The 27,172-nt window shown below is 36.7% G+C and overlaps 1 protein-coding gene across 1 annotated transcript in view; it reads right to left on the bottom strand.

Annotated features, from left to right (window-relative positions):
* igsf3 (immunoglobulin superfamily, member 3) overlaps positions 1–27,172 on the bottom strand; it is a 193,589-nt gene that overhangs the window by 127,392 nt on the left and 39,025 nt on the right. The window contains exon 2 of the mRNA XM_039652012.2: positions 12,221–12,601. Within this exon, the coding sequence (XP_039507946.2) occupies positions 12,221–12,601 (381 nt within the window). The remainder of the gene's footprint in view (positions 1–12,220; positions 12,602–27,172) is intronic.

Genomic DNA, 27,172 nt, shown 5'->3' with positions numbered 1-27,172 from the left:
CACGGACAAACCGTTCGAGATATCAAAAATCCCCTCGCAAACTTTCATCCTCAATGTCTTGACTTCACGCTGACCGAGTTTCGTCGAATGTGGATCAAAGCTCTAGGAGGAGTATTTCAAATACCATTGCGAGCGTTTTACAAACAAACCTCAATAGCCGACTTCCTGTTGGGCTGGGGTAAAAAGTAAGAGCGCGAGGTATAGATGAAACGATGAGATCAACATGTGTACCGAGTTTCATATTATTACATGCAAGCGTGTTTGAGTTATGGACCGAGTGTTCGGACCCCGTTCCAGGGGGCGCTGACGAGCCCCCCTGCCACGCCCAGGTACCAGCTTCAGCCCGGCTCTGATGGCCGCGGGTTCTGACCCGTGTGCAAAGTTTCAAGAGTTTTCGAGCACGTTAAGGGCCCCAAAAGTGCCCAAAAGGTAGTAAAATAATAATTATTATAATAATAATAGAGAAGAAAAATAATCGCAAGGAAAACAATAGGGCCTTCGCCCTTTCAGGGCTTGGGCCCTAATAATCGTTAGGAAAACAATAGGGCCTTCGCCCTTTCAGGGCTTGGGCCCTAAAAATCATTAAAAAAAAAACCACTAATAAAAGTGTGAGCTAAACAAATCATTTGAAGTCAGGACTGTTTGGGGAATTATAATAATTAATTTACATTCTTATAGAAATATTTTCTTTTATCCAATATAGAATTTGAGATTTGACATCCTGACATTTGGTTAGAATTTACAACAAAGAACCAATTATCAAGTTGCCGTAAAGCTTCAGACAAGTCACTTGAATATGAAATTAAATATGAATTTCATTGCATACAAAAGATTTTTTGTGTGTTTGACAGTAAAATAGCATGCAGGTTTGGAACGCTTGAGTAAATAATAACAGCTTTCGTATTTATGGCTGAACTAATCCTTTTCGCTAAACTTCATCCAGATGCTTCAGAAGTTCAACCAAAAATACCCCCCACCCCCAAAATGTTCACATGATATCTGCACATAGGTACATAGGTCAGACACTGACAAGCTCTCTAACAGTCAGATGACAGCCAGAAAATAACCTCCAACACTCCTCCACTCTCTCAGATTGCCTGTCTCATTCCTTCTCCGCAGCCTCCCTTTTCAGTTCTACTCTGTTGTCATCTAGAAGGTCTCTTTCTTCTACTCTACTCATATGGTCCATAACTTCTTTCTCCTGTCTGGCTGGTTTTAGGGCCTTTTTATAACACTGAGAGATCCAGTACAGTACAAGCAGTCTTTTAATATAAAGACTGTGTCTTTTCGAAGACAAAAGGTGCAATTCTAGTTCTCCAACTTCAGTCTTGTGGCTGGCCACAAGATCTGAACTCACATAGGCTTGGAAATATCAGAGCAAAAAAGATGTGCCTCACACAGTAAAAATAAATAAATAAATAAAGGAATAGAGACAGAGTAAGAAAAATGTTCTCATCGTGACTCTCCTCACCCCTCTCCTCGCACAAGAAAAGACCAAACGCCTACCTAACTGTGGCAGGCAAGACAATTTAGTACTTCACAACCACTCGAATCAATTTCCCTCATAGAAGTAAATGTACTGAAGTCACAGAATAATGGGAAAGGACATTTTAGTTGGCTAAAAAGAGCTTTAAAGAAAAATAACATAAAGGAGAAACTGATTGCTTTACGCTGATTCCTTAAAAGAGATGAGAGGAACAGCTATCTCCAGCCTTAGCTCTCCCGCTGATCTCAGCAGAACTGCATTTAAAACTCGCTTCTATTACGCTACATTACCCCCGCTACAGGACTCCAAGTGAACTCTTCACCTCTTTCCTTAGAACAATCATTCCAGTACCATGTCCTCTTTGTGAGGAGGAATACAGCTGACTCGGTCCTATGGTTTCGTACTTAAACCACATAATGTTTGAATGATTCCTTCTGTTTGGCTAACCAACATTCCGAGGCTTGGGTTTTCAGAAATTGCACAAGTACACTACCATTTAAAAGTTTGCAGTCAATGCGATAACTGTATTACTATTATTATCATCATTATTATATTTATTGAAAGAAAATCATAATTTTATTAAAGAAGAATGCCTTAAACTTTTGAAATATAACAGTAAAGACTGTTTCATGCTGTTTTTGATCAAATAAAAGCAGCCTTGGTGAGCATAAAAAATACTTTTTGAGATACATACACACACACACACACACACACATATATACACATTCATATAAATATATACATACGTATATATACCTGCATTTTAACTTAATAGAGCCATACAATCTGCCAGCAGCCATATCACCCTGTAGTCCAAGACTACTTGCCCACTGAAGCTAAGCAGGGTTGAGCCTGGTCAGTACAAGGATAGGAGACCTCCTGGGAAAACCATGATGCTGCTGGAAGAGCTGTTAGAGCCTGTGGTCTGTGTGGGTCCTAACGCCCCAGTGTAGAGACAGGGATACACTATACTGTCAAAAAGCACAGTCCTTCGGATGAGACTTTAAACCTAGGTCCTGACTCTGTGGTCATTAAAAAAATCCCAGGATGTCCTTCGAAAAAGAGTAGGGGTGTAACCCCCGCATCCTGGCTCAGATGATCAAAAAATACTAGTTTAGAAAACTTGGATAACATTAACAAACAATTTATATCTACATGGAAAGCACAGCAATTGTGGTAGCTGGGAATTTTGAATGGGGCAATCTGGCCAAAAATACAGTAATCATAAGATATGCTTTACATGGACACTGATGCCCAACATATAACATGTGGAAAAAACTTTGGAAACACTCAATTAATTGACTTTGGATTGACTCAATTAATTGACGCACTTTGGAGCATCAAAAATTTTGAAACCAGTCACTACTATGAAAATGTTGTGCATCCGTAGCGACGATGTTGCCATTTTGGTGTCTCCCCAGCAAACAAATTTAGGTTCTGGGAATGTTAGTTTTTGGTTCCCAGAACGTTCCTAGAACTTTCCTTTACGGTTAAGGGAACATTCCCGGAACATTTTCCTTACGTTATAAAAATGGAACCTAAAAATAACCTACATGGAACGTTCCTATAACGTTCATGTTTGGTTCCCAAAAAAATAACCTCATGGGACCATTCGGGAACGTTCTGTGTTTGTTGGGTCTGAAATTACACACATCAGCTTTACACCACAGCAGGTCCAGAAATTTGAACTTCATTAAACTGAAGTTCTCAAGACTATGTGATGCTTCACTCTGAGATTTAGGCTGCTGTCCAGAGTTCTTTGAAAGCCAGACCAGACTGCGCTGCTCTTCACACTCTAATGAGGTATCGAGCCCAACACCAGCCTGCAACCTCTGACTCACGCTAACACACTTCTCAACGCAGAAGCTCAGCTACTAAATTAATAACGCCCCTCTGGACTCCCCTTGCTGTCGGAATAGGCTCGCTGACAGCTTTGAAGGGCAAGTGGAGTAGCCCTTCATGACTCAGGCACTGCTGCCCAACTTGTTCATGTGTTTTACCATGATTAAGAGAAGGGAGGTCTCACATCGGCAGCTCGTGCACATGCTGATAGTTTGGTTCAGCGTTTAATATCCTTCTCAACCCAATGTGAAGTAGTAAGCATGTGATTATTGGGGGTGGAGGGCTCCCAGCGACGCATGCTGTAAAGTGCAGGCTGTCGTTTTTCTGTGTTTCTTGAAAGGGATGACGCGTAGGTTGTAAAGCTCGGCTCCAGATCTTCTCCCACTCTGCTGGATCAATGCTGGGGGAGTCTGGGAAAGTGATGTTCCAAAACCTTGCAAATGCTAGTATTGAACATGCTGACGACACATATTGCAACCATTATATGAAGAGTTCAGATGCAAAAGCCTCTAAATGCCATTTGAAATTTTCTTCTTTAATGATGATTTTTATCAAACTTGTTCAGTTCAGTAGTTTCACTTAAATAACAATTAATAGGTAATTATCATTGCCATTTAAGTGAAATTACTGAACTTAAATATACAAGTTTGATAAAAATCATCATTAAAGAAGAAAATTTCAAATGGCATTTAGAGGCTTTTGCATCTGAACTCTTCATATATTGTAACATTATATATTATTACTCCCAATAAAACAAATATTGTTACAGTTTAAGGAAATTAATGTTTCTTCACACTATCCAACACAGCAACACAGAATCAACCAATGGCATTAGTTTGGCATTTGTCTCTGGAAGACGGTGGGAGCAGGGGGAGTTACTGGTTTAAAAACAATATTGAAATTCAGTTTGGTAACGCTATTCAGATATTCATACAACAAACACGTTATACTTCCATTGAATAGTTTGGGGTCAATAAGATTTTTTTTTATGATTTTAAAGAAGTCTCTTCTGCTCACCAAGGCTGCATTTATTTGATCAAAAATACAGTAAAAACAGTAATATTGTGAAATATTATTACAATTTAAAGTAACAGTTTTCTATTTTAATATGAGATGTCAAAGCTGAATTTTCAGTATCATTACTTCAGTCTTCAGTGTTGCATCCTTCAGAAACCTAATATACTGATTTGCTGCTAAAGAAACCTTTATTTTTATCAATGTTGAATGCAGTTGTGCTGCTTAACATTTTTGTGGAAACTGAGATACAGTACATTTTCAGGATTGTTTGTTGAATTTATGAACTGATGAATTTATTTGAAATAGAAATCTTTTATCATTTAAAAGATGTAAATTTAAAGATTAACATTAATCGTAGGGTCACAAAAGTATTCAGAACATATGATGCTCAATGTTTGTGATACGCTACCACAAAACACCCATAACACCCAAACTAAAGACACAGCAGCAGTAACTCTTTTGGGAAAAACTCCATACAAACTGTTCTGAAGGTCAGCAAAACACTGATTACAATGAAAGAGCCAGTGTTCACAGCGATGGGAATGAGGGTTCAAAACACTGCCAAATCTGGACAAACAGATAAAGACAGACAAGAGAAGAAAGATCATCTTGTTCTTGTGAAATTCAGAGTGACATGCACCCCACATGCCACTAATGACAATGTTCACAGATTAATTTCAACACTTCAGGCAGAAACCTGCGGGGTAAGGTGAGTGTGGTTTATAGGTATATCATGTTGCAGCATGTCCAGGTGTGCTGAGAGTACAGATGTACTCGGGTATACATTTTCATTCTGCTGCAATCACCTTTTTCATGAAGATGACACACTTCTGACTATACAAAAAAACTCGCATCCTGATTTCAGCCTGACTCACCACTGAGTCTATTCTCTCTGGCTTTCTCTTCTCACATTTCAGGTTGTTTGAGGTAGTCTGGTGCCAGGGGCCTGAAAAAGGTCAGGTTATAAAGGAGAAGACCTTCTTTGTCCCTGCAATTGCTCACGTAGCACTTTTGAACAACAACAGCACATGAAAGAGTATAAAACTGACCCTTCTCTAAGTCCTGGCCTTACAAAGTTACTGAGCAATTCTACTTTAGCAACTGTCTCCCATATAATCAGAGACCAGATTTTGCTCTTTTTTTATGCAAGTCTATGGAGGCAGGGCCATCCCACGCATGTGGCGGCTCCCATACGAGTTAGCAAGTTAGTTAATTTATTTAAGTAATTCAGGTCATAGTACTAAAGGTAATGATAACTAAAAAGGTTTAATTGCTAACAAGCTGCAAATGCATTCAAATTAGATGTGAGTAGCATTTACCTTCTGATTGGAAGTCTTAATGGTTTTTAAATCATGTTACTGTGTAATTTAACTTTTTTTGTAGAAAAATGCAGATAAACATGCTTTGCAAGTCATTAATTTAAGGCCACACAAGAATAATATAGGATAAATTTGACTAATTTGTAAACATTTTCTCTACACATTCACATGAATGCAAGTGTTTTTGAAATGTTTCCCTATTAAACTTTCATTCCCTATAGCAACGGCTTCTCGGACAAGAAAAATGTAGGGCGGGACTTGATTTTGTTCATTGGAAATTGATTAGATGTTTGTGTCTTGCTATTGCTGTGATGAGATGTGAGTGACAGGTACAGATCCCGCCCTTGCGCCAGTAAACACGTCATCAGAGAAGAGAAGAGAAGAGAAGAGAAGAGAGAAGAGAAGAGAAGAGAAGAGAAGAGAAGAGAAGAGAAGAGAAGAGAAGAGAAGAGAAGAGAAGAGAAGAGAAGAGAAGAGAAGAGAAGAGAAGAGAAGAGAATATATAATGATGTGCATAGTTTATACACTCTAAAAAATGCTGGGTTGTTTTAACCCAATTTTGGGTCAAATATGGACAAACCCGAAATGTTGGGTTAAAAATGTAATGTAAAAATTTAACCCAACGGCTGGGTTAGTCCATATTTGACCCAAAGTTGGGTTAAAACAACCCAGCATTTTTTAGAGTGTAATAATACTGCAATATTCCTTAATAAAACTATTTTGTCCATTTTGATTTCTTGGTGACAAAAAAAAATGATTTTAGGTGTAGGGAGAATGAAAGGCTATTAAGCTATATTATAATGATATTTTACATTGTATCGCTGTGTATTACTCAACTTTATATAATGGTATTTAAATGGAAATATATTATGCACCCCTGTACAGTCCAAGACAAATTTCTCTTCATAGACAATAAAGCATATTTCAATTCAGTTATAATTGGTTTAAATGAGAACAACAGATTACAGTGGGAACTCCTGATTAAGCTACATAATGTAAAGCTACATGTATGTGTGTTGTGAGAGCTCAATGACACAGTAAACCCTGATCCTGCAGAGCAGAACTAAGCACACCCACATGATGATGAGCACACCCACATGATGATGAACACACACACACACACACACACAAGAAATCTATAGGAGCCTAAGATCAAAGACCGCACCTTTGGTGTTTGATCAATATGGCTGTGTTTAGACTGCAAAGCCATGTTAATACTTACGACCCACCAAGAAGTACAAAGCTGTCCTCAAATGTTTCACTTTACTCAATCGAATACAATCTTAACCTGCATTCTGTCAAAACATTAAAGGATTGCAATTAAGTCTGAAAGGGGAAGAATAATGTGACTTCATAGAGACTACATCTATTCAGAGCAGTGTATACAGTTATTCAGAATGAACTAAAAATATTCTCTTTTAAAAATACCGAAGATGCTCACTCATGTCATCCATTACTCTGTTAAAATATGTGCACACAACTAGTCTTGAGTGTATCGTAAAACTGGTAAAGAGTGACTTATGGTGCTTTCACACATTTAATTGGTTTATACTCATTTCTTTTCAATTTACAAAATATGTCTACTCGCTGCAAAATATGTGCTTGACATCTCAGAGACTCAAAAATACTTATTTGGACATGCACAGACTTTGCAATCTATTACAGTGAAAATTAATTACAAAAAATGTGAAATGTGTATTGGATAAGACAAGTGTTTATATACTGGATATGCATGGCCCACAAATAAATAAATAAAAATAATTGTTTTTGTATTTTTTTTTTTTTTGTAACCAAATCTTGTCTGCTCTTATAATATGGTAAATGCAGCCTATTTTACTAAACTGTTAGGGGAACAGAATTTCAGCCTGAAAGCTCAAAGCCATACAATGTTTCAAATAACAAACACATAAATAAATTAAAGCCAAAACAAAAACAACACAGTGCCTAACACCCAGTAGTGATCGTCTCTCTCATGTTTGAACAGAGTTGCATCACTGGGGACCGGGATGAAAAAAAAAAAAAAAAAAAGCACCAAGCTAGGGATGAGAAGCAACCATTTGAAATGTACAACTACAAAACTCAAATTGTTCTTCAGAAGAAAACTGTTACATAAATAATTTCAGCAGAGTGAAGTAGTTTTAAAGAGGATGTTATGCCCGTTTGCTTGAACCATTTTTCTTTGGCAGGAGCGACGTCCTTATATATTTCTGCCCACTGACGTCAGAAGCAGCAAGAAGCCAAGGGAACGTGCGTAGATAGCCGTTTATTCAGGAGAAATGAATTATCATCTTATTTCATCATTCCATATTTGCAAAGAGATCAGATAGGCACAATAAACACAAGAAGAGTGAATCTCACAGAAACATGCTTGAGTCGAATTTCCGATTATTTTAGGAAAGGCTCATTTTCATTTCATTATTATTTTTTTGTTTGTTTGCAATTCTATTTTTGATAAATAACCACATTTATCCACCAAATTTTGTTTTATTTATTTTTGCATTATACCTACTAAAACAATTGTGTGGGTACGGTTCATTTATATATATATATATATATATATATATATATTACTTAATTTATTTTTATGAACTGCCTGTGAAATATGATCAGAAACATTCTTGACCAGTTCACTGATTTACACAGAATTGTCTGTGGCGCAATGTATTTACTGAGTTTCACTGTGATTAGAGAACGAATTTAGGGCATAAAATAAACATAACTGGGAAAGAGTGTAGGAAAGAGAGGGCTGAGTGATTTTCGATGACAGCATGCGTACAGATGGCAGGCGGTGAAGAATTGAAAAGCATGTGAGGGGAGGTGGTGGGGTAGTCCTGTAATGCGAGCAATGCCATGGGGAAATGGGTTAAGAGGTTAGAGACGCAGGCTCCAGTGAGTATTTCTGCTTCCTCACCTCATGTACACTGCCTAAAAATACAGCCTACAATGAGCACAGCCATTACTCCTGTCAGCAGCTGGGAGCAGCCCAGTCATGGCCTACATTCAGCTTGCACATTCCAAACCCAGTTATGAAGCATACTGATCATTCATTAATCCAAGAAAAGGCATATACTAATTATTACGCAGAGCAAGGATGGATATATGGCATCACATTTGCCCTTGCCAGCTTCCACAGTTTCAATCAATCACATGCTTCAGCTGTTAGCTTAGCTGAAACACACAAACAGCATCAGGAGGTTACAGACTGTCATCCTGCACACGCTAACACTCTTGCATGGCTAACAATTTTGATTAGCTGAGTTATTCCTGTCAATGACTTGAAAATCCCTGAAGGTCAAACATATGTGGCGTTGTTTCAGTAGCTTTGTTCTAAATGCTAGTGAGCTTGCTAAAATTATTTTTAAGCAATCCTAATCTAAGTATGTTCTAAGCAATGAGTGTCAAAATTATTTTGCCTTTGCTTAAATAAAAGGACAATCACATGTAGCCTATCCTTTGGCAATCCCAGTCACACTACATTAAAGTAGCACACAAATATTGGGTGAAATAGTCCAATATTAAAGCTATATTATAAAGATTATTTTGTTCATCTAATCATGTATTATTTACTTGCAAGAATGTAGCCCCTAAACTCAGTAATCAGTATAGTCTCGAGCTGGCGCGAGCTGCCCGCCCTGGCTATGCAAGGATGCTTGAGCGTCTTAAGCACCCTCAAAAGAAAGCAATGCAGTCTACATTGGATGCAGCGAGGGGCGAAGCTACACAACAGATTGCCAACAGTAAACTGATCGCTCGCGCTCTGTTTCTGACGCACTTCATTACAACATACAGAGGAAAAAAAATGCTTGTTGGGCTCTCACGTCGGAATTTGAGGAAGTGGGAGTGGTGATGTATGCCATAAAGCAGTCGATTTTTGTAGTTCTTTTTGTGCTTGGGTTCCTCCCCGCTCCCCGAAGTTACAGAGTGCCAGTAAAAGCGATACAGACCACGTCAGGCTATGGCAGACCTGTCATTCAACCTACTGTAAGTCGATATACCATCTCAAGGGTTTGGAAAAATATTATAAAGGTTGAAAAAACGACATAGTGCTTCTTTAAATAATCCAATATGTAATTGTTGTAAATTGAGTTGTTAGCTTAGCAACATACTAATATAATATTAATCAAGCCTCTTTTCATCTAGGTAGCTTCCTATGTGGACAGCAGCTCGCTATGTTTTGAAGCAGAGCCGTCGTTATCTGTTTTCACCAGAGCATGTGAACTTAGCCACAGGTTTTAGCCTTGACCTTAGCTTTCTTTCAAGCATAATCCTGTCTGATAGAAACATAAAGGGTTGAAGGAGGTTTTAGAGCAGATTCGGGTGCACTGTGGGAATTTCAGGATGTGAGGAAAGATCAGGTTGAAGAGCAGATGCAAAGGTCACTGCTGCCCAACATATAAACACTGTTTAAAAAAAAAAAAAAAAAAAAAAAAAAAATTAAAGGTCCACTATGTAACTTCTTTTTTTTTTTTGGTTCAAAACTCAAATTAGAATAATCAATCAATACACCATCAATACTTCTTCCTAAATGTGTTTTGCTCTACCCTCATTCACTATTTTAAGTTCTTTTATTTTTGACCTGACGGAATGGTTTTCGCCTGTGCGTCTCATCATATCCGTAAAAACAGTAAAAGTTGCTTTGGCTACTTTAACATATCTTCTTCCAAAACATATTTTTGTCTAGTTCGTATTTATCTTTACAGTCACGCAGAGCCGAAGCACAACCAAAACAATGTTCTTCCACAAATTGCATGTAGTTTCGTTTTTTTTTAACCGCTAGAGGGCCAACACATGCACCTTTAAGAAGAATTAGAACACTGAGCCATAAATGTCACGTGACTCTACCTCAACCCTTTGTTTAGCACAGGTTTGATCTAACTTGTGACAATGACTAACTCGGGTTATTTTTCAACCCACAACCATGGTTATTGTGATGGGAATAGTTAAAAAGGAGCACTTATATGAGGTCTGTTAGCACACAGAGGCAACAGAAAGGATGAGGGTGTGTTAAAAGAAGCACAGACATCTCGAAATGGGGTATTGAGCAAGGACATGCCTGTCCTTAAACAGGTGGCTCTCAGTGTGATGCTCTCCAGCCCACACCATACACGACTCATGACTCACTGATCCCATATTAAAACTGTTCCTGCTGGTCCACATGTCCATTTGTACAGCCTCTCAAGACATGCGGTGCATGTGAGCCTATGCAGCAACGCCTGGTATTTTACAACTTAGCCCACACGGTTAGTCACATTCAAAAGCCAAACTGTTATCAATGAGTATTTTCTAATAAGTTACGGTCACTCACAAGACCATGTGGCTATGCTTACAAATGGATGAGGCATCAGCGGTATGCGTGTGTGAGCAGAGCTGGAAGGATAAAGTTTAATTACAATTATAATTAAGAGGACTATTGATACTGATATCATGGTGGCAGGTGGCAAGGCAGAATTACAAGCCTGTGCCCTACTTAATAATAGGGTGGGCTGGCACACAGATGGACTGGCATTCTGTCAGGTACCTTCTCTATTACGCCACCAGAACAGTGACTGATTTGTGCAGCATAAATCCACTCAGGCATTAAAAGTCCACCAATTAGCGCAGATCCATTAACATGAGCAATGACGAGTTGGAGAGGATTCAGGCTGACGGCTCCACAAAAAGGCTGCACTTCAAATGTCACTTTAAAAAAAAAGATCCCAAACGTGACTTTCCAAGCATATCCAAGACTGCATTGGCAGAAATGCCTGGAGATAAACTCGAAAATCAGTTTCCAAGACCCAATTAGAAGTAGTACTATTCAGATGAGATTTGTTTAATAAACAATGTTTTAGTCAGTTTTTAATTAGAATTAGTTTTTAATTATATAAAAATTTTGGCTGACATCGATAAGCTGATAATTTTTATCTAAAATTTTGTTTACAGAAACTAACACAATTTTGTCTAAAGTTCAAAAACACTAAAATGACACAAATGACACACACAACAGCACAAAGTACCATACGAAAAACAAATATTCCTTTGGAGATTTGCTTTAGATTTAACAGCATTATTAAATCGTGTTTTTAAACATTAACATCAACATTACCAACCAGTTTATGCAGAAAGCTGGGAAAAAAAGGTTCTAAACCCAATGACAATACCATAACTACAACTATGCTGAGCTGACTGACACCTTTAGTTATGGTTTATAATGAAAGGTCAAAATAAATGAGAAGTTGTGTGGGGAAAAAAAAAATATATATATATAACAATATTTCACAAATCCCAGACATTGCAATTTGATTTCTCAGAGGACCCCCGAGTTATCTTAAAAACAGTAGGTCATTTCCTCTGTAATTTGTACCAAGGTTGTTAAAGAAAATCACAGATGTGTTTGATTCAGACGAGACTAAAATCACAAGCACATCTGCGAAACCCGCATTTACCCTATCTCCTGCGGGAAAACCTGTCCTGTCTGAGTGCAAGAATCGCTTATGAATGCAAAAACAGTGCTGTTTGAACTGAAGCATACTATATTATAAATGAGTGTAAAGTGAGAGTTCGGAGGAGGGCTCACCGGTGAGGTTGGTACGGGCGCTGTAGGAGCCCAGGTAGCGGCTGTCTGTGTTTGGGGTGTAGCACTCGTACATGCCCTGGTCGGCGGCCTGCAGCTTGGTGATGTGCAGCACGACAGAGTCTCCGCTCAGCCTCTCGATGTAGATCTCCTTGGTGTTGACACGCTGGGCGTACAAGGCGTAGGCGTAGCTGTGCTGGGATGTGCTCACGATACGGATCTCTCGATCGGGAGCGGTGTAAAGGTACATGGACCACTCAAAGTCTTGCTCCACTCCTTCCTTGTAGCCGGTCACATTACACCAGATGGTGATGTGAGATCCTTCCGTTCGAATCAGGGGTCCTGGCTGAACTGTGACCTGCCGCTGGGCTGAGTAAGAGCCCACTGTAAGACAGACAGAACGAGGGGTCAGTAGTGGTCAAATATGAAAATATAAATATCTTCTCAATATTTTTATATTTGATCTGAAATTACTTAAAAGGTGTTTTTTTGCCATCAGGTAAACCTTAATTTTAACCAAACAGCTGTTAATGAAAATAGTAAGAACTAAACCAGTCAAAATATATTTCAGAAAATGTTTGTTACAATCTTGATAAGAACCACTTTTGAGTGCTTGTAATGTGTGTGTGTGTGTGTGTGTGTGTGTGACCATCGACTCTTCAAGAAATCAAGTGGCCTTTAGCCAAGAGACCCATTACACACAGCCACTCAAAAGAATTACACTGAACTACAGACCCTTCAAGAAACACACACTGTATGTCTGCTGAGATAAAAAGAAAAAAACTCACACTGTAAATGCTACAGTTAAGACACAAATAAAGGGCAAAGCACGAGCAGCCCATAATGAGTTTATATAAAGAGTGTATACATACAGTATATGTATATATATATATATATATATATATATATATATAGCTGTGCAGAAAACACAAGGGATAAAAAGCAAGACTAAGCAAGAGATGTGCCCAAACAGACCTGAGATTTTTCCATTGACAGCCCTGATCTGTCTTTAATTAATGCAGATATGCCTATCAAATAACACTTCTGCTAATAACACTCTACTGTTTAGTAGGTTTGTGTGGATAGGTAAGCGCAAGTAAATATGCTGTCAAGTTGGACGGACTTTGAAACGAAAGATCGTCCTTGAGAGCAGATAAAGAAATAAGTAGACTGAATACTGAAACTCAGTGTTGTAGTCGAGACCACCTCACTCGAGTCCGAGTCTAGACCGAGACCAGAGAGAGTCGAGTCCGAGTCAAGACCGAGTCCATAGAGAGTCGAGTCCGAGTCGAGTCCGAGACCAGAGACGGTCGAGTCCAAGTCCAGACCGAGACCAGTGAGGGTTGATACACTACTTTTATTTAATAGAGAAATCCTTTTTTTTTTTTTTTACTGAATTTACTTAGAGTTTAAAAAATATGATCAGTTTAGGGTAAAAAGGCCACATAGTAGGTGGTGTTAAAAGTAATTTTATTACAATTTGTCATGCGCAGTTGCGCACTAGAAAATCACCAATCACTGGGCGTGTCAATCAATTTAAAGAAATATTTTATTAACATACATTAATAATCATGAAAAATATTTTGAATTGAACTCGAGTGGACTCGGGAATAAGTCCGAGTCCTAAAAAAAAAATGTTCGAGTACGAGTCAATTCCGAGTCCAAATGCACACGAGTCCATGACAAGACCAAGACCATTAAAATATGGTCTCGAGACCGAGTCCGAGTACTACAACACTGCTGAAACTGAAGATTAGCATCTTATTTATGACAAAATAACTATCCTCCTTTGGAAGCAAGCAATACACAGGACCAAAGACAAATGACTTAAAAAGAAAAAGTTTTAGCAGCATTCTGGTGCAGATGAGTGAACGGTAGCAAAACGTGAATAGCAGATGCGGAATACATTCTAGAAAAGGTAATGTGGTAATTTTTATGCAATTTAATGGGTTTCATGTGTGAAAGTGGCAATTATTCATCTGTGTGTATGTGTATGTGTGTGTGTGTGTGTGTGTGTGTGTGTGTGTGTGTGTGTGTGTGTGTGTGTTGTTGTTGGTGGTGGAGTTGTTATTTTCCTGCTAAATTATGCTTATAATATTAAATATTTGGTGAATGTATTTGGAATATATTTTGCACATTTGCTCCTGATGATTTTTTGTATATGTAATTAATTTACAGTTCAATGACTATAATTATTATTAACCATATTAATTAACATCAGACAGTTGTTTATTTTTCCCTAATACTGCTTTATCAGAATTATTAGGGAATTATTAACTATTTTGTTGATTAATTGTAATCTACATTGTAGAGAATGTAACCTACTGTATATGTAAATATTCTTTCAGAAAACAGAAACAATACAACATGTTAAACATTATGGAATTTTACTGTGCATATTTATTTTATTAATTTTCTTTCTTCTGGGAATCTTCTTTCTGTTTAGTTAATGTTTTATTTTAGTGTTGTGTTATCCTGATGTTTTTTTTTTTTTTTTTCCACAGAACACAAAAGTGGCATTACTTCCTTTGCTTTTCAGAAGTTTTACAGCATCTGCATCTCTATGACAATGACAATGACAACACCTCTCTGAGAATAATGAATGTTCTGTAGAGAGTGAAAGATGGTGACTGATATGTTAACGGCATCCTAGTTTGACAAAAACATAGGATAAAGGAAGACAAGCGTGAACAGTTGGAGTTGAGGGAACAGCGAGAAAGTCATTCCTCGGATGTCATTGTCCAATCTGTAACAGAAAAAAAAAAAAAAAAAAAAAAAGGACAGCCCATCTGCTAGCCCATCCCATCTGGTATGGGTCTGTGACAATGACTGAGCGTGCGTGGCTGAACGTTCCACATGCCTCAAAAGAGATGTCAGTGATTTAATTACTTCTAAATATGCACATGCATCTGCATCTCTAGGCCATCCCGTAATGAACTGAAAGTGGCTTTTTAGCACTTTCTTTATCCGTTTCCTTCCCTCCCGCAACCCTTGAACGCCCAAACACACCTGTGCTTTACTAATACACTCCAAAAAAAAAAAAAAAAAAAACACCAAAGAAACCGCATCCTAGTGGTCTGTCAGTACAAACAGGTTTATAGAATAGCTCCAGACAAGAGGGTTAGCTTGACTGTGTTGCACTATTGCACAAGCATGCACATGGGAATATACACTTGCTATGATGATCTGATGTTTGTCATGCCCGACATTTCTCTCACTCCATGACATCTGGCTCTTTGTGAGTACAATGTTACACTCTACCAACCTTGCTCCCCATAAACAACTTCATGTGCAACAGATTTTTCACTATTTCATCTGAGATATAGCTCAACTATAGTGTCAAACTATAGTCTCACAGAGACAGGCATGAGTTCTAGACCACAGTGTGGTACAGTATATTGCAAGACAAGAACCGCCCACATAGATGGGTAGGAGCCGTCTGATGACATGTAAAGCAACTAATTATAACTTATCTACAAATGGAGGAGACAAGAAAACGTCTCCAATATTTAAATTAGCAACATTATGTATAAAATGTACCTTATGCATGTATGTACATGTTATGTATGCATACATGTTATGTATGCATGTACTTGTTGTGTAATGTTATATGTAATGTTATGTTATAGGTTAGCCTATGTAGAACAGGCATAAGCAAAAACTTCATAACAAAGCTAAATTGATATGGTTGTGCTTGAAAATATAAATTCCTCAATTCAAATCAAACTCCTCAACACCTTTTGAAGATTTGCACTACTGTTCTACCATTTAGAATAATAAATGAATAGTTGTTAAGCAATTATACATTAACTGTATAAAAAGTAATAGTAAATATATTTAAAATGTTACAAATCTATTTCAAATAAATGCTGTTCTTTTGAATTTTCAACTCAAAAATCATGGTTTACACGTTGAAACATTAGCCTAAGCAGCACAACTGTTTTCAACATCCATAATAATCAAAAGTGTTTCTTGATCACCAAATCAGCATATTAGAATAATTTCTGAATGATCATGTGACACTAAAGACTTGAGCAATGATGCTGAAAATTCAGCTCTTCACAGGAATTCACAGGAATAAATAACATAGTAAAAAATATTCAAATAAAAAAAGTTGTAAAATGTAATATTTCAAAAGATCATTGTTTTTATTTACTCCATTTGTATGCACTGTATATAATGATCTTAGAGACCCTAAACTTTTAATGTACAGCAGAAGTATATTATCCTGATTCTTTTGTTTTTATATTGTCGGAATTACAGTATACAAAACTATGCAATTCAGCCTTCATAAACTAGATTACAACCAACCAACCACTGGCAAGATTACACTTTTGGGGGGGGGATAAGAAATTCAGTGAACTGTCTGTATTCTGCAACTTTAGGTCTGATCCCAGGGCCAAACTGACCCTCTTTCCATTCTCTTGTTTCCATTCACACAGACCATTAAAGATTCACCCTTTTTGGCACTCCATATCTGTGTCACTCTCACTTTTAATATTCTCGTTTCAACCATCTACCTTATTGAGTATGTGGCCGCTGGTCTGCCTGCCTGCTAAAGTTTTGCTTCGCTATGCCAAAGTCCTTAGAGCTACTGTTCATGCTACTTAATAAGTCAGAGACTCAAAGACTGGCAAGGAGACAGTTCCCCCTGAAACAAGACTTTACCTGTCAGGACAATGCATTGCAAGACTTCTGGTTGTTACACAGTTCACCAAGCACTCAGAGCTTGAGTTTGCTCATACATCTGTCAGAGGGATTTAGGGAGTCTCAAACTCTACACAGAATAATTTATATACACTAATAAACAATGCAGTCTCATCGTTTCAAAAAACGAACGATAACTATATTAGCATTCCACACCAATGCACAATATCATTCTGTTAATTATAAACGAACGCTGCAGTCCTCTCGTCTGTTAGGGACTCGAGCTCGAAGCAGGATGGCAATGTTTTTATCGTATTTCAGCTGGAACAAAATTGTTCTGGATGTGATTCCAAAAGGTATGACAGTGAGTGGACTGCACTATTCTTTTATATTTAGAATGATTTTTAGATCTATATCTTTATAGTTATCGTCCTTGATGTGAACAGGTCTTTACAGTATGTGGTAACGAAATGTAATCAAACAGGGTTTAGATTTGTTGAGCACCATGGTCCACGCCTGGAGTGACAGGCCAGCATTTAAGTCCTGTCATTCAACGAGTTGAAGCGACAGCCTGCTAGACCATGAATCATCAGTCTGATTTCTGCAGAATGAAGATTTCATATGACCTTAAAACCAGAGATATTTCGGAGATATTTAACTGAAACATTCATGTCAGGCCCATTCGCCTTTTTGAGCTCTGATGAAAGCAGCATTTTCATGTGGGTCACACAAGACTTCCCCAGAATAACCAGCTCTGGCCTGCCATCAACTCTGCAGCATTAAATATGGATCACATATAAAGCACTATGCTTTACTAACAACATATGCTCTTTCTCCTTTGGAGGAGGAAGAGAGGGGCATAAATGAGTTTTGTAACCGTTTCAAATACAGTATATTTTAATACCAGTTTGGAGTACTTTATTGCAGTACACCTCAGGAACGTTTCCTCCTCTGAATGCCAAGTAAAACATTTCTTAAAAGTTTCATTTTCACAATCTAGAACCTTAAGATCTTAAGCAACCTTATACTGATGACAGCAATAAACCTCACTAAACAGTTTAAACTCATCCACCATTACTAAAACCCTGCTAATTAAATATACATTAATCATATACAGGCAATTAGGCTATCCTATTTATTTAGAAATTGGATCTGTTTCCATTTTTTAGTAGCCAACTTCCTTTTTATAAAATAATTAGTCCTAAACATATTTAAAAATATATATATATATATTTAAAGCAATATTACTTTTCAGTCAAATATAATGGACGGGAACTTAGAATTTAGGAATGGGGAATTAGAATAGGGAATTTAGCTTTCAAGAAAGCACAATAAAAGAAACCTAAAAACAGTCCACACATTGAACTGGACCAACAAATTAACTAAAAATATTGTACACAAAAGAATGGATCAGTCACAAATAAGATACAGTAAGCGCAACCTTTGCTGTTTCACCCGTTTCACTCACAACAGGCCTTGCTTGCGCTAGCCTAGGAAAAGCTAACAAAACATTAACTTCAATAACTAAACTGAATATCAAATATTTAGATCCAGTATTTTTTGACAAATTAATACACCGAATAAGAATCAGTTCTCGGTTGCCAACCATAATTATTACTATACAAATGTAAAAAGTCCCACGGGAACAAATGAAGAGAACACAAACGCATACAACAACTTTAAAACCACAAGACAAGACAACGTGGGTAGATAATATACAAAGAATAAAAGAGAAAAACAGATCACCCTGGATCAAATGCGGTCAAAACTGCAAAGATCAAAAGAAATATGCCTGGAAGGTGTGACTACAGTCTAGTCTATGGTCAGCACAAAAGTCTCTGATAAATACTGGTACATGAGAGACAACCACTTTCCCAAGCTTGCTGTTTGTCTTGCTTTAATTGCCTCTCACACATCGAGACCTAAAGCACTTTAATGGAGCCGCTGTGTATACGGACAGAAGACATGATGCCGCGCCTCTCAGCCCAAGAGAGTAACTCAAAAGGTATTCTTATATACACACAGCTCTGGTGTTTTAACAGGAATCACACATGGAACAAATTGGCCCAAACCATTACCAGCATCACCACACCTCACAAGCTCCAAACCCAGAGGAGCAATTACAAAAGTGTCTTCTGCTCATTTGATGCAGGCCAGGGAGCAAGTACTACTTCACATGGAGAGCAAAAAGGCTTGGCATGGAAACGATAGCCAATTACAGGAGGCTGCAGAAAGTCAAATGGCCAGAAGAGGGGACCATATTGAGAAGAAATATAAGTCCATGGCACTTGGCAACACAAAATCAAATATCTTTTATCTATGTGTGACATAGATCTTGTTTTTTTTTTTTTTTTGAGCAGTGTGAACACAAAACAAAAATCCAATCTTTTCAATCCGATTTGGGCAGCTTTGATATGTGGTCCTTGATCCGATTATGTCTCAAATCCATGGCAATTTGACCCGAGCATGACCTATCAGATGGGAATTGAACAGTTTCTTTAACCCCTTTTTTCTTTTGTTATGTACACATAAGCGATTCACGTGACTTACAGTTTTTGTATATGAGGGTGGTTTCATGGTGGCTGCTGTTTAAGTCTGTTATAATTGTGATGTGAGCAATTTTAAAGCAACAAGGTCACATATGAGCTTTTTTTTAGCTTAAAGGGGGGCAAAACAAATGGAAATTGTCACTTACTTTCATTGTCCCACTGTCATTTCAAACTTTCTGTCTATTGCATTAGAGCTGAGCTGAATCAGAAAGAAAAAGGAGAGAATGGCAGTGCAAAGAGACTTAAAAGACAGATTTAAGAAGCCTGTCTCAGCAAGAGATAAGAAGAAACCATGGACTAATGAGGTTTCAGAGGAAAGGTGCAATGGTGGAAGGAAGGAAGGAAGGAAGGAAGGAAGGAAGGAAGGAAGGAAGGAAGGAAGGAAGGAAGGAAGGAAGGAAGGAAGGAAGGAAGGAAGGAAGGAAGGAAGGAAGGAAGGAAGGAAGGAAGGAAGGAAGGAAGGAAGGAAGGAAGGAAGGAAGGAAGGAAGGAAGCTAAATTAAAATTCTACAATATTTTACAATTATTTAGAAGTTAGATAAAAGGATTATTAGGAACGGTCCACATTTATAAAGTAAATTAAATTAAAAAAGTATTAAAAAATATTCATAAAAAAGCAGGGAAAAAATCAATCCCAGTATATGGAATGTCTTCAGTACAAGCCAAGTAAACGTGTGTGTGTTTGTGTGTGTGTGTGTGTGTGTGTGTGTGTACTTGTCTACCTATCTAAGAGGGGACTTTGGTGTCGTTACACACTCACCAACAGGGGACCGCCGAGCGAAGTGGGGACATTTTTCAAGTCCCCTGTTAGTTATGCCTTAAAACATGTTAAAATCAACTAAAAAACGCTCTGGTGAATTTTTTACATTTTTGACCAAGTGGGGACTTGCGAGTGTGTGTGTGTTTAAGCCCATACTCAGCAGCGCTCCTGTAGGCTGGAGCAAGAACTGCAATGGCCCATTAACACACGTCGTTCACACTTCTCTATTGTCTGAATGCCTTGCTGTCCCAGAGGCTCTGAGACTGTAGAGCTGCTGGTGAACTGGCTGCTTATAGGAACTTTCAGTAACTTTATAATAACTGCATGGTATTAATCATTAGTTAAGCATTAGTGAACTGATAATTCACCATTTATTAAGCATTAAAATACATTAATAAGCAGTATATATGTAAATACAGCTATAAATGTTTTTTTCTTGTTTTAATAGCATATCTATAATGTGTTTAATAATTGTATTTTCATACTTTATTAATGATCAATTTACATCTAAATGAAGTATAGCATTATTTACAAACCAGTTATTTAGGAGTTGTCAGTGGTTCATAAGATCACTTAGAATGTGTGAGTAAATTATATATATTATTTTTAGGGCCGGTACTCGATTAAAAAAAAATCTAATTAATTAGAGGCTTTGTAATTAATAAATCGAAATTAAGCGCATTTTAATTGCATAAATATTTGAACTGAGAACAGTGAGAAGATTTTTTCTCACATGGATTTTTAGTATATCATTTAATAATGACTGAATACATAAGCTTAAGCAACAAAATATTGTTTATTTTTGTTCAACCAAATCCAACAGACCAGTGCAATTGTATATGTTTTGCGTTGAGGTGAAACTTGAGGGTCGATGTGATATGCGAATTCCTTGTTGCATAGCTTGCACACAACAACCATGCTCTTAATGACGCTTCCATCGGTTCGTTCTTATAACTAAATTTCCCATCCACAGGACCAACCGAAGGGGTCTCGTCAGCGTCTTCGTTCATGTTCACTGCTTTTTTTTTTTATTAGCTGAGGTATAGACTGTAAAAAAAAGTCATGAACGCTAGTTGGTGCTCCAGTATTATCAGTCCGCCCAGGGCTGGACTGGGACAAAAAAATCGGCCTGGGCATTTTGGCCCAGACTGGCCCACTACATATGAACATACACACAACTGAACTGTGTACGCCCTTGAATATGTATACCAACAACTCCTATTAAAACCACCAACCCCATCTAATGAGTGAGATGAAATAACTACTAAGTTTAAAATACAATTCTCCAATTGCATTGGCAATACCAGTCTTTCTCACAAGATGTTTATATATTAACTGTATATTAACGCCACATTAATTGTGGCGTTCCGCAAGGCTCTGTTTTGGGCCCTAAGTTATTTTTGTTATATATAAACGATATATGCAAAGTGTCGGATGTTTTAAATTTTATTCTTTTCGCGGATGATACAACAATTTATTGTTCTGACCCAAATCTTACAGAGCTTGTGTTGGTGGTAGAGAAAAAATTGTATAAACTAAAGAATTGGTTTGATTTAAATAAATTGTCACTAAATTTAAATAAAACGAAATTCATGGTATTTAGTAATAAAGAGTTAAATAATGAGATCAGGATTACTATTAATAAAAATATTTTAGAAAGAGTAAATCATATAAAATTTCTTGGAGTAATTATTGATTGTAAAATGACATGGAAACCGCATATTTTTAATGTTCAGAAGAAAGTATCTAAAATGATTGCAATTTTGTACAAGTTGCAGTATATCTTGAGTAAAAATGCATTACATTTACTTTATACTTCACTTGTTACACCATACTTAATGTATGGTATTGAAATTTGGGGAAATACATACAAAACTAGAACTAATCCAATCTTTTTATTACAAAAGAAGGTTATTAGATAAATTAATTATACCCCATACAATGCACCAAGTAATTTACTGTTTCATCAATCAAAAATTTTGAAGTTTTATGATTTTGTCGATTTGTACACGTTAAAATTTATTTATCAAGTCAAATATAATAAAACTCCTAAATGTTTGCAATTATTATTTTCCCAACGAGAAAGTAAATATGATCTTAGAGGATTATGTATATTTAACCAACCACAAGTACATTCTACATTAAGAGAACACTGTTTATCAAATAAAGGAGTTAAATTGTGGAATAGCTGTTGTAATGAGTTAAAACAAGCCACATCTATTTTTCAGTTTAAAAAATATTACAAGAGAATAACATTGGAAAACTATAAAAGAATAAAAATGAATTAGACAGGCTTGCTTCTGGTGTGGACAATGGTTCACGAAAGTGTTATTTTTATGAACAGATGTTGTCATTAATAAGTTACATTTCATTCTAAAGTTAAGGGCAGGCATAATAAGCTTTAGCTTCTGCCTGCACCTGGTCATCTATAGTATTTATGCAGGGATTAAAGTGAAAAAAATTCTTCTGACTGAAATTTTTTTCAGGCCAAGTCAAATTCCTGTAACTTTATTTAAATAGTCGAGACCAATAGCGTTTTAAGGGGAGATGTTTAAAACCAATATAATATTGCCAGTTTGCGTAATTTAAAAGCTATTTTAATCTATGAAAAACAATTACTTATCTTGACAAATAATCAACCATATACATAAGTTTTCAGTGCATGTTTTTATTTTATTTAAGTGAAGTTTTATAACTTTATTATGTAGGCTATTTAACTTTAACTTTGTAGCCTATTAGAGAGCCTACTTATGTTTAACTGAATTGTTTGCTTTATTTCTCATTGTATAGCTTATTATAGCCTACCTATTAGGGTACTTATACTTTTGAACGGGATATTAGCATTAAAACTGACATTTAACAAAAAAAGAGACATGGTTGTGTAATTTTATATATTCTAAAATATATAAAATATTATATTACTATTCATTCTCTTCACTGTATGTGTACGCATAATACAATAAAACGACACAACCCTGTCTGTTTGTTAAATGTCAGTTTTAATGATAAATAATGTTATATATTTTTAAAATGAAAACAAAAAGAAGCAGGTTTGTGTTTTAGCTATATTTCGTGTTGTTATAAATATATTATAATCAATGTGCGTTGCCTGAACCACATTTGTGTGGCCATTTATATGTTTTTGATAATAATTATGTTCATTTATAAATGAAAAGAGGCACAGTGGTGTTGATGAAAAAAGGCCGAGTTGATAACCGGAGTAGCCGCGTGCTGAGTGACGCGATCAAGAACGCGCTGTTAGCAGCGTCCTCTCGTCCTCGGGAGTTTGTTCTCCCGAGTCGAACTTGGCAAGTCCGAACTACCAAGGACGCAAGTCCGAAGTTTGCGTACTTGGTATTGAGAAACGACCAATATTGTCCTGCGTTCGGTTTTCTATCATGGGACCGCAGCAAACGAGCTGTGGCCTCGCCTGACAAGATTGAGTGAACAGGGTCCAGGGAGCAGTTTTTCCGTGAGCGGGAATTGAAAAACCGGAGTGGACCATGAGCAAAGTGATTACAGAATGCTTAGAGTGGAGAGAGGAACGTGCTTTCGCTCCACTCCAGGCTTTATCACATCCCCCCTCAGCAGGGTGAATACGCATCATCTTTCCTTAATTTAAGACCTATTCAAACTAAAATTAAGACATTTATCACACTGTTTGCGAAATGAAAGCCTATTTACGGCCTTAAAATTATGAAAAGTTAATTTAAGACATAAGGACAGACGGGAACCCTGCAATTGACGGATATCCGTCATAGACCCGCTGCAATTAAAGGAAATCCGTCGAAGCGACGGAGAACTTTAATCCCTGTTTATGTTTCGAATGTTTTGATTGATTGATTGAATGATCTGTAAATGACCAAACCGAATAAATGAAATATAGTATTGGTCAGCGCACCTCTGTCCCTCTAGGGGGGTTCGGGGGCATGCTTTAAAAAGGGTTAGCTCACCCAAAAATGAAAATTCTGTCAGTATTTACTTACCCTCATGTTGTTCCAACCCCGTAAGACCTTCGTTCATCTTCGGAACACAAATTAAGATATTTAAGATATTAAGATCGCTCCTGCATACAGTCCGTAGGCTTCTTGAGGGAATGACACTTGCTGTCCCCGAAAAGTCATTAAAGACATCGTTAAAATAGTCCAAGTGACTACAGGGGCTCAATCTTAAGTTTATCAAACGACGAGAATATTTTTGTGCACAAAAACAAACAAAAATAACGACTTTATTTCAATTATTCACTTCCTTCTCCATGGGCCTGTAGTCAGTTAACGTAGTGTGATTGCGTAGAGCTACGTCACACGAAGGCTCACTATTGGCCGACGCTGGTCATGTGTGTGATGCGTGTGACGTATAATAACAGAAGCTTACGCTATTAAACTAGTAACCTGACTCGCGCAGAGGGAGAAATAAACGAATAGTTGAAATAAAGTTGTTATTTTTGTTGTTTTTTTGCACACAAAAGTGTTCTCGTCGTTTGATAAAGTTAAGATTGAGCCCCTGTAGTCACTTGGACTATTTTAACGATGTCTTTAATGACTTTTCGGGGACAGCAAGTGTCATTCCCTCAAGAAGCCTATGGACTGTATGCAGGAGCGATCTTAATATCTTAAATATCTTAATTTGTGTTCCGAAGATGAACGAAGGTCTCACGGGGTTTGGAACAACATGAGGGTGAGTAAATACTGACAGAATTTTCATTTTTGGGTGAACTAACCCTTTAATGTTAAATTCATCAATCTGGTGCACTTTGAGAGTTCAAATTTAAGAGCTCCAACCCATATTCAGTGTGCAAATTGAACAAAGAAAAACTCAAAACTCTTTTAGTTGGGATATAGTGTCTGTCTACATTACATAATACATAATTAATCATAGTTATAATATTAATCACAAGACAGTTATAGCCATATATTGTAAAACACATGCACTGAAAAATAAAAGCAACTTTCATTATTAGCTTAGAACTAATTTCTGTAACTTGAAAGAGATATAAAAACATTATCTTTTATTTTGATGGAAACGGCATTCAGCTTTTATTTTGACAAAAAACATGGTTTACAAACGGGTCTTATACTCTCATTATAATTCTAATAAAATGCGTAATTGTCAAATATCTCTAACAAACAGTTCTCTACACTCAATGTCTCTCATGATCCCCCTCACTCCTAATCAGACACTGAAGGCGGTTTCTTTTTTTTTTTTTTCACGCCATTTCTCTGCACATTCCTTGTGTTTCTTCTCCATCGCTCTGACAATTTTGACAGATACTCACTGACACTGCACGCTCTCTTAGCCCAGAGGGGGAGGTGATTAAAGATGTGATTGGACTAGCCCAGTGTCAATCAAGAAAATTTTGACCTTATACACTGCAAAAAACAAAAGAAACAAAAAAAAATATATATATATAAAAGTAAATTTAAGACTTAGTTATAACATAGATTTTGTGATAGATCTTATTATTTACTTCAGATTAGTTTTAATAAAATATATTTATTTTAAATGTCCCAAAGAAATAAACACCATATAACTTTCAGATTATTTTGTCTGCAACATTTTATGTAAGTCATTAAAAGTCCTGTTACAATTACCGTTTAACAATTAACAATACATTTTTACTCCTGTTAATTTCATATTGGTGTATTTCACCTGGGGTAGTCTTACACCAAAACAAAACAACAGCAATAATGAATTTAATTAAAAATCTAAGAAAATTATGTACATCGAGCCACATTTACACCTGTTATTAACATGAATTTTCATCAATCTGATCACAAGAAATTAAAAAGACAAATGGCTGTTTACACATAGTCACTTTAAACGTGTATGTCACCATGTGTGATTGGATTTCAACCTACTTGAAAGTGTTAGGTTTCTGTCTGCGTTTTGTTCCTTTTTTGTCGGTTCTTATAAGTGTATGGTTTTTCAGCTCATTGTGGTTTTACCAATGTACTTTAAATAAACTGGACTGCTCCATTTAAATACAGCTTTTATTTCATCCTCGTTTGCAATCATCATGGCCGAAAGTAGACAAGATCAAACTCATTCAGATCCTGATTACATCTGTATATCATTGTCCCAATATGATTGTATCTAAAAAAATATATAAGTTAATGCCAAGTGTATAGGACCTTGTTTATTTTTTTGAATCAGTGAATATTTACATACATACACATTCAATCACTAGTTTTTGTTGCTGAGAGGTAGACAGTAAAACAACAATATGGTAATCTCTACAATATCCTCGTTTATGTTTAAAAATATAAATAAGTTAAAAGATAGAAAATCATATCATGGTTTTAGCTTTGTTGTGTTCCTAGATCCATTTACCACATCCATGTTTTAGACATTCCAAATATGTATTATCAAGTATTATCAATTGTATAAGTTTTTGTATTTGAGCTAACATATCTGTTAAATACTAACAGTCTGAGTAAGTAACATTAAGCTCTCAAGTGTCTGCTTACTAAAGCAAGATTTATGACATACTCATCATATTTCATTTATTCCCCACCTGCTAAAACAAGGGCTGTCTTAGAAAATGTTAATGTGTTTAAGTATAAACATTGATATATAAACGTGTAAAAATACATGTGGTGTGATTTGACTGTATTGTAAACAGCTCTGCTAAATTACAGAGCTGATTGAAACATATCCCAATGGCTGTGATCGGACGCTTTCTCACTGTGTTTTCAGTCCCTGAGTGGACTGAGCTGCAACCCCCACTACCTGCAGGACATTAGCATCTCTATGGAGAACGGCTTCAAAGGCCAGGCTGTGAAAGTTTACCTTAGACCTAAAAATACATATGCTTAAACAAGTCATCCTATACTTAAAACACTCTGAGGACTCTGCATGTATTTTTTGAGAGATTCAACAAGAGGAACTATTAATATGAGCTTTCGTTTCAGATGTGGTATAAAGGTTTAGTTAAACCAACAAAAATATGAATGCCCATGGTAATCTGCTACATCCCTATAACATCATTTGATTTATAAA

Source organism: Pimephales promelas, chromosome 7 (assembly GCF_988280905.1).
Source record: "Pimephales promelas chromosome 7, fPimPro1.hap1.1, whole genome shotgun sequence".
NCBI classification, from domain to species: domain Eukaryota; kingdom Metazoa; phylum Chordata; class Actinopteri; order Cypriniformes; family Leuciscidae; genus Pimephales; species Pimephales promelas.
This window is presented reverse-complemented; position numbering and strand designations above follow the sequence as displayed.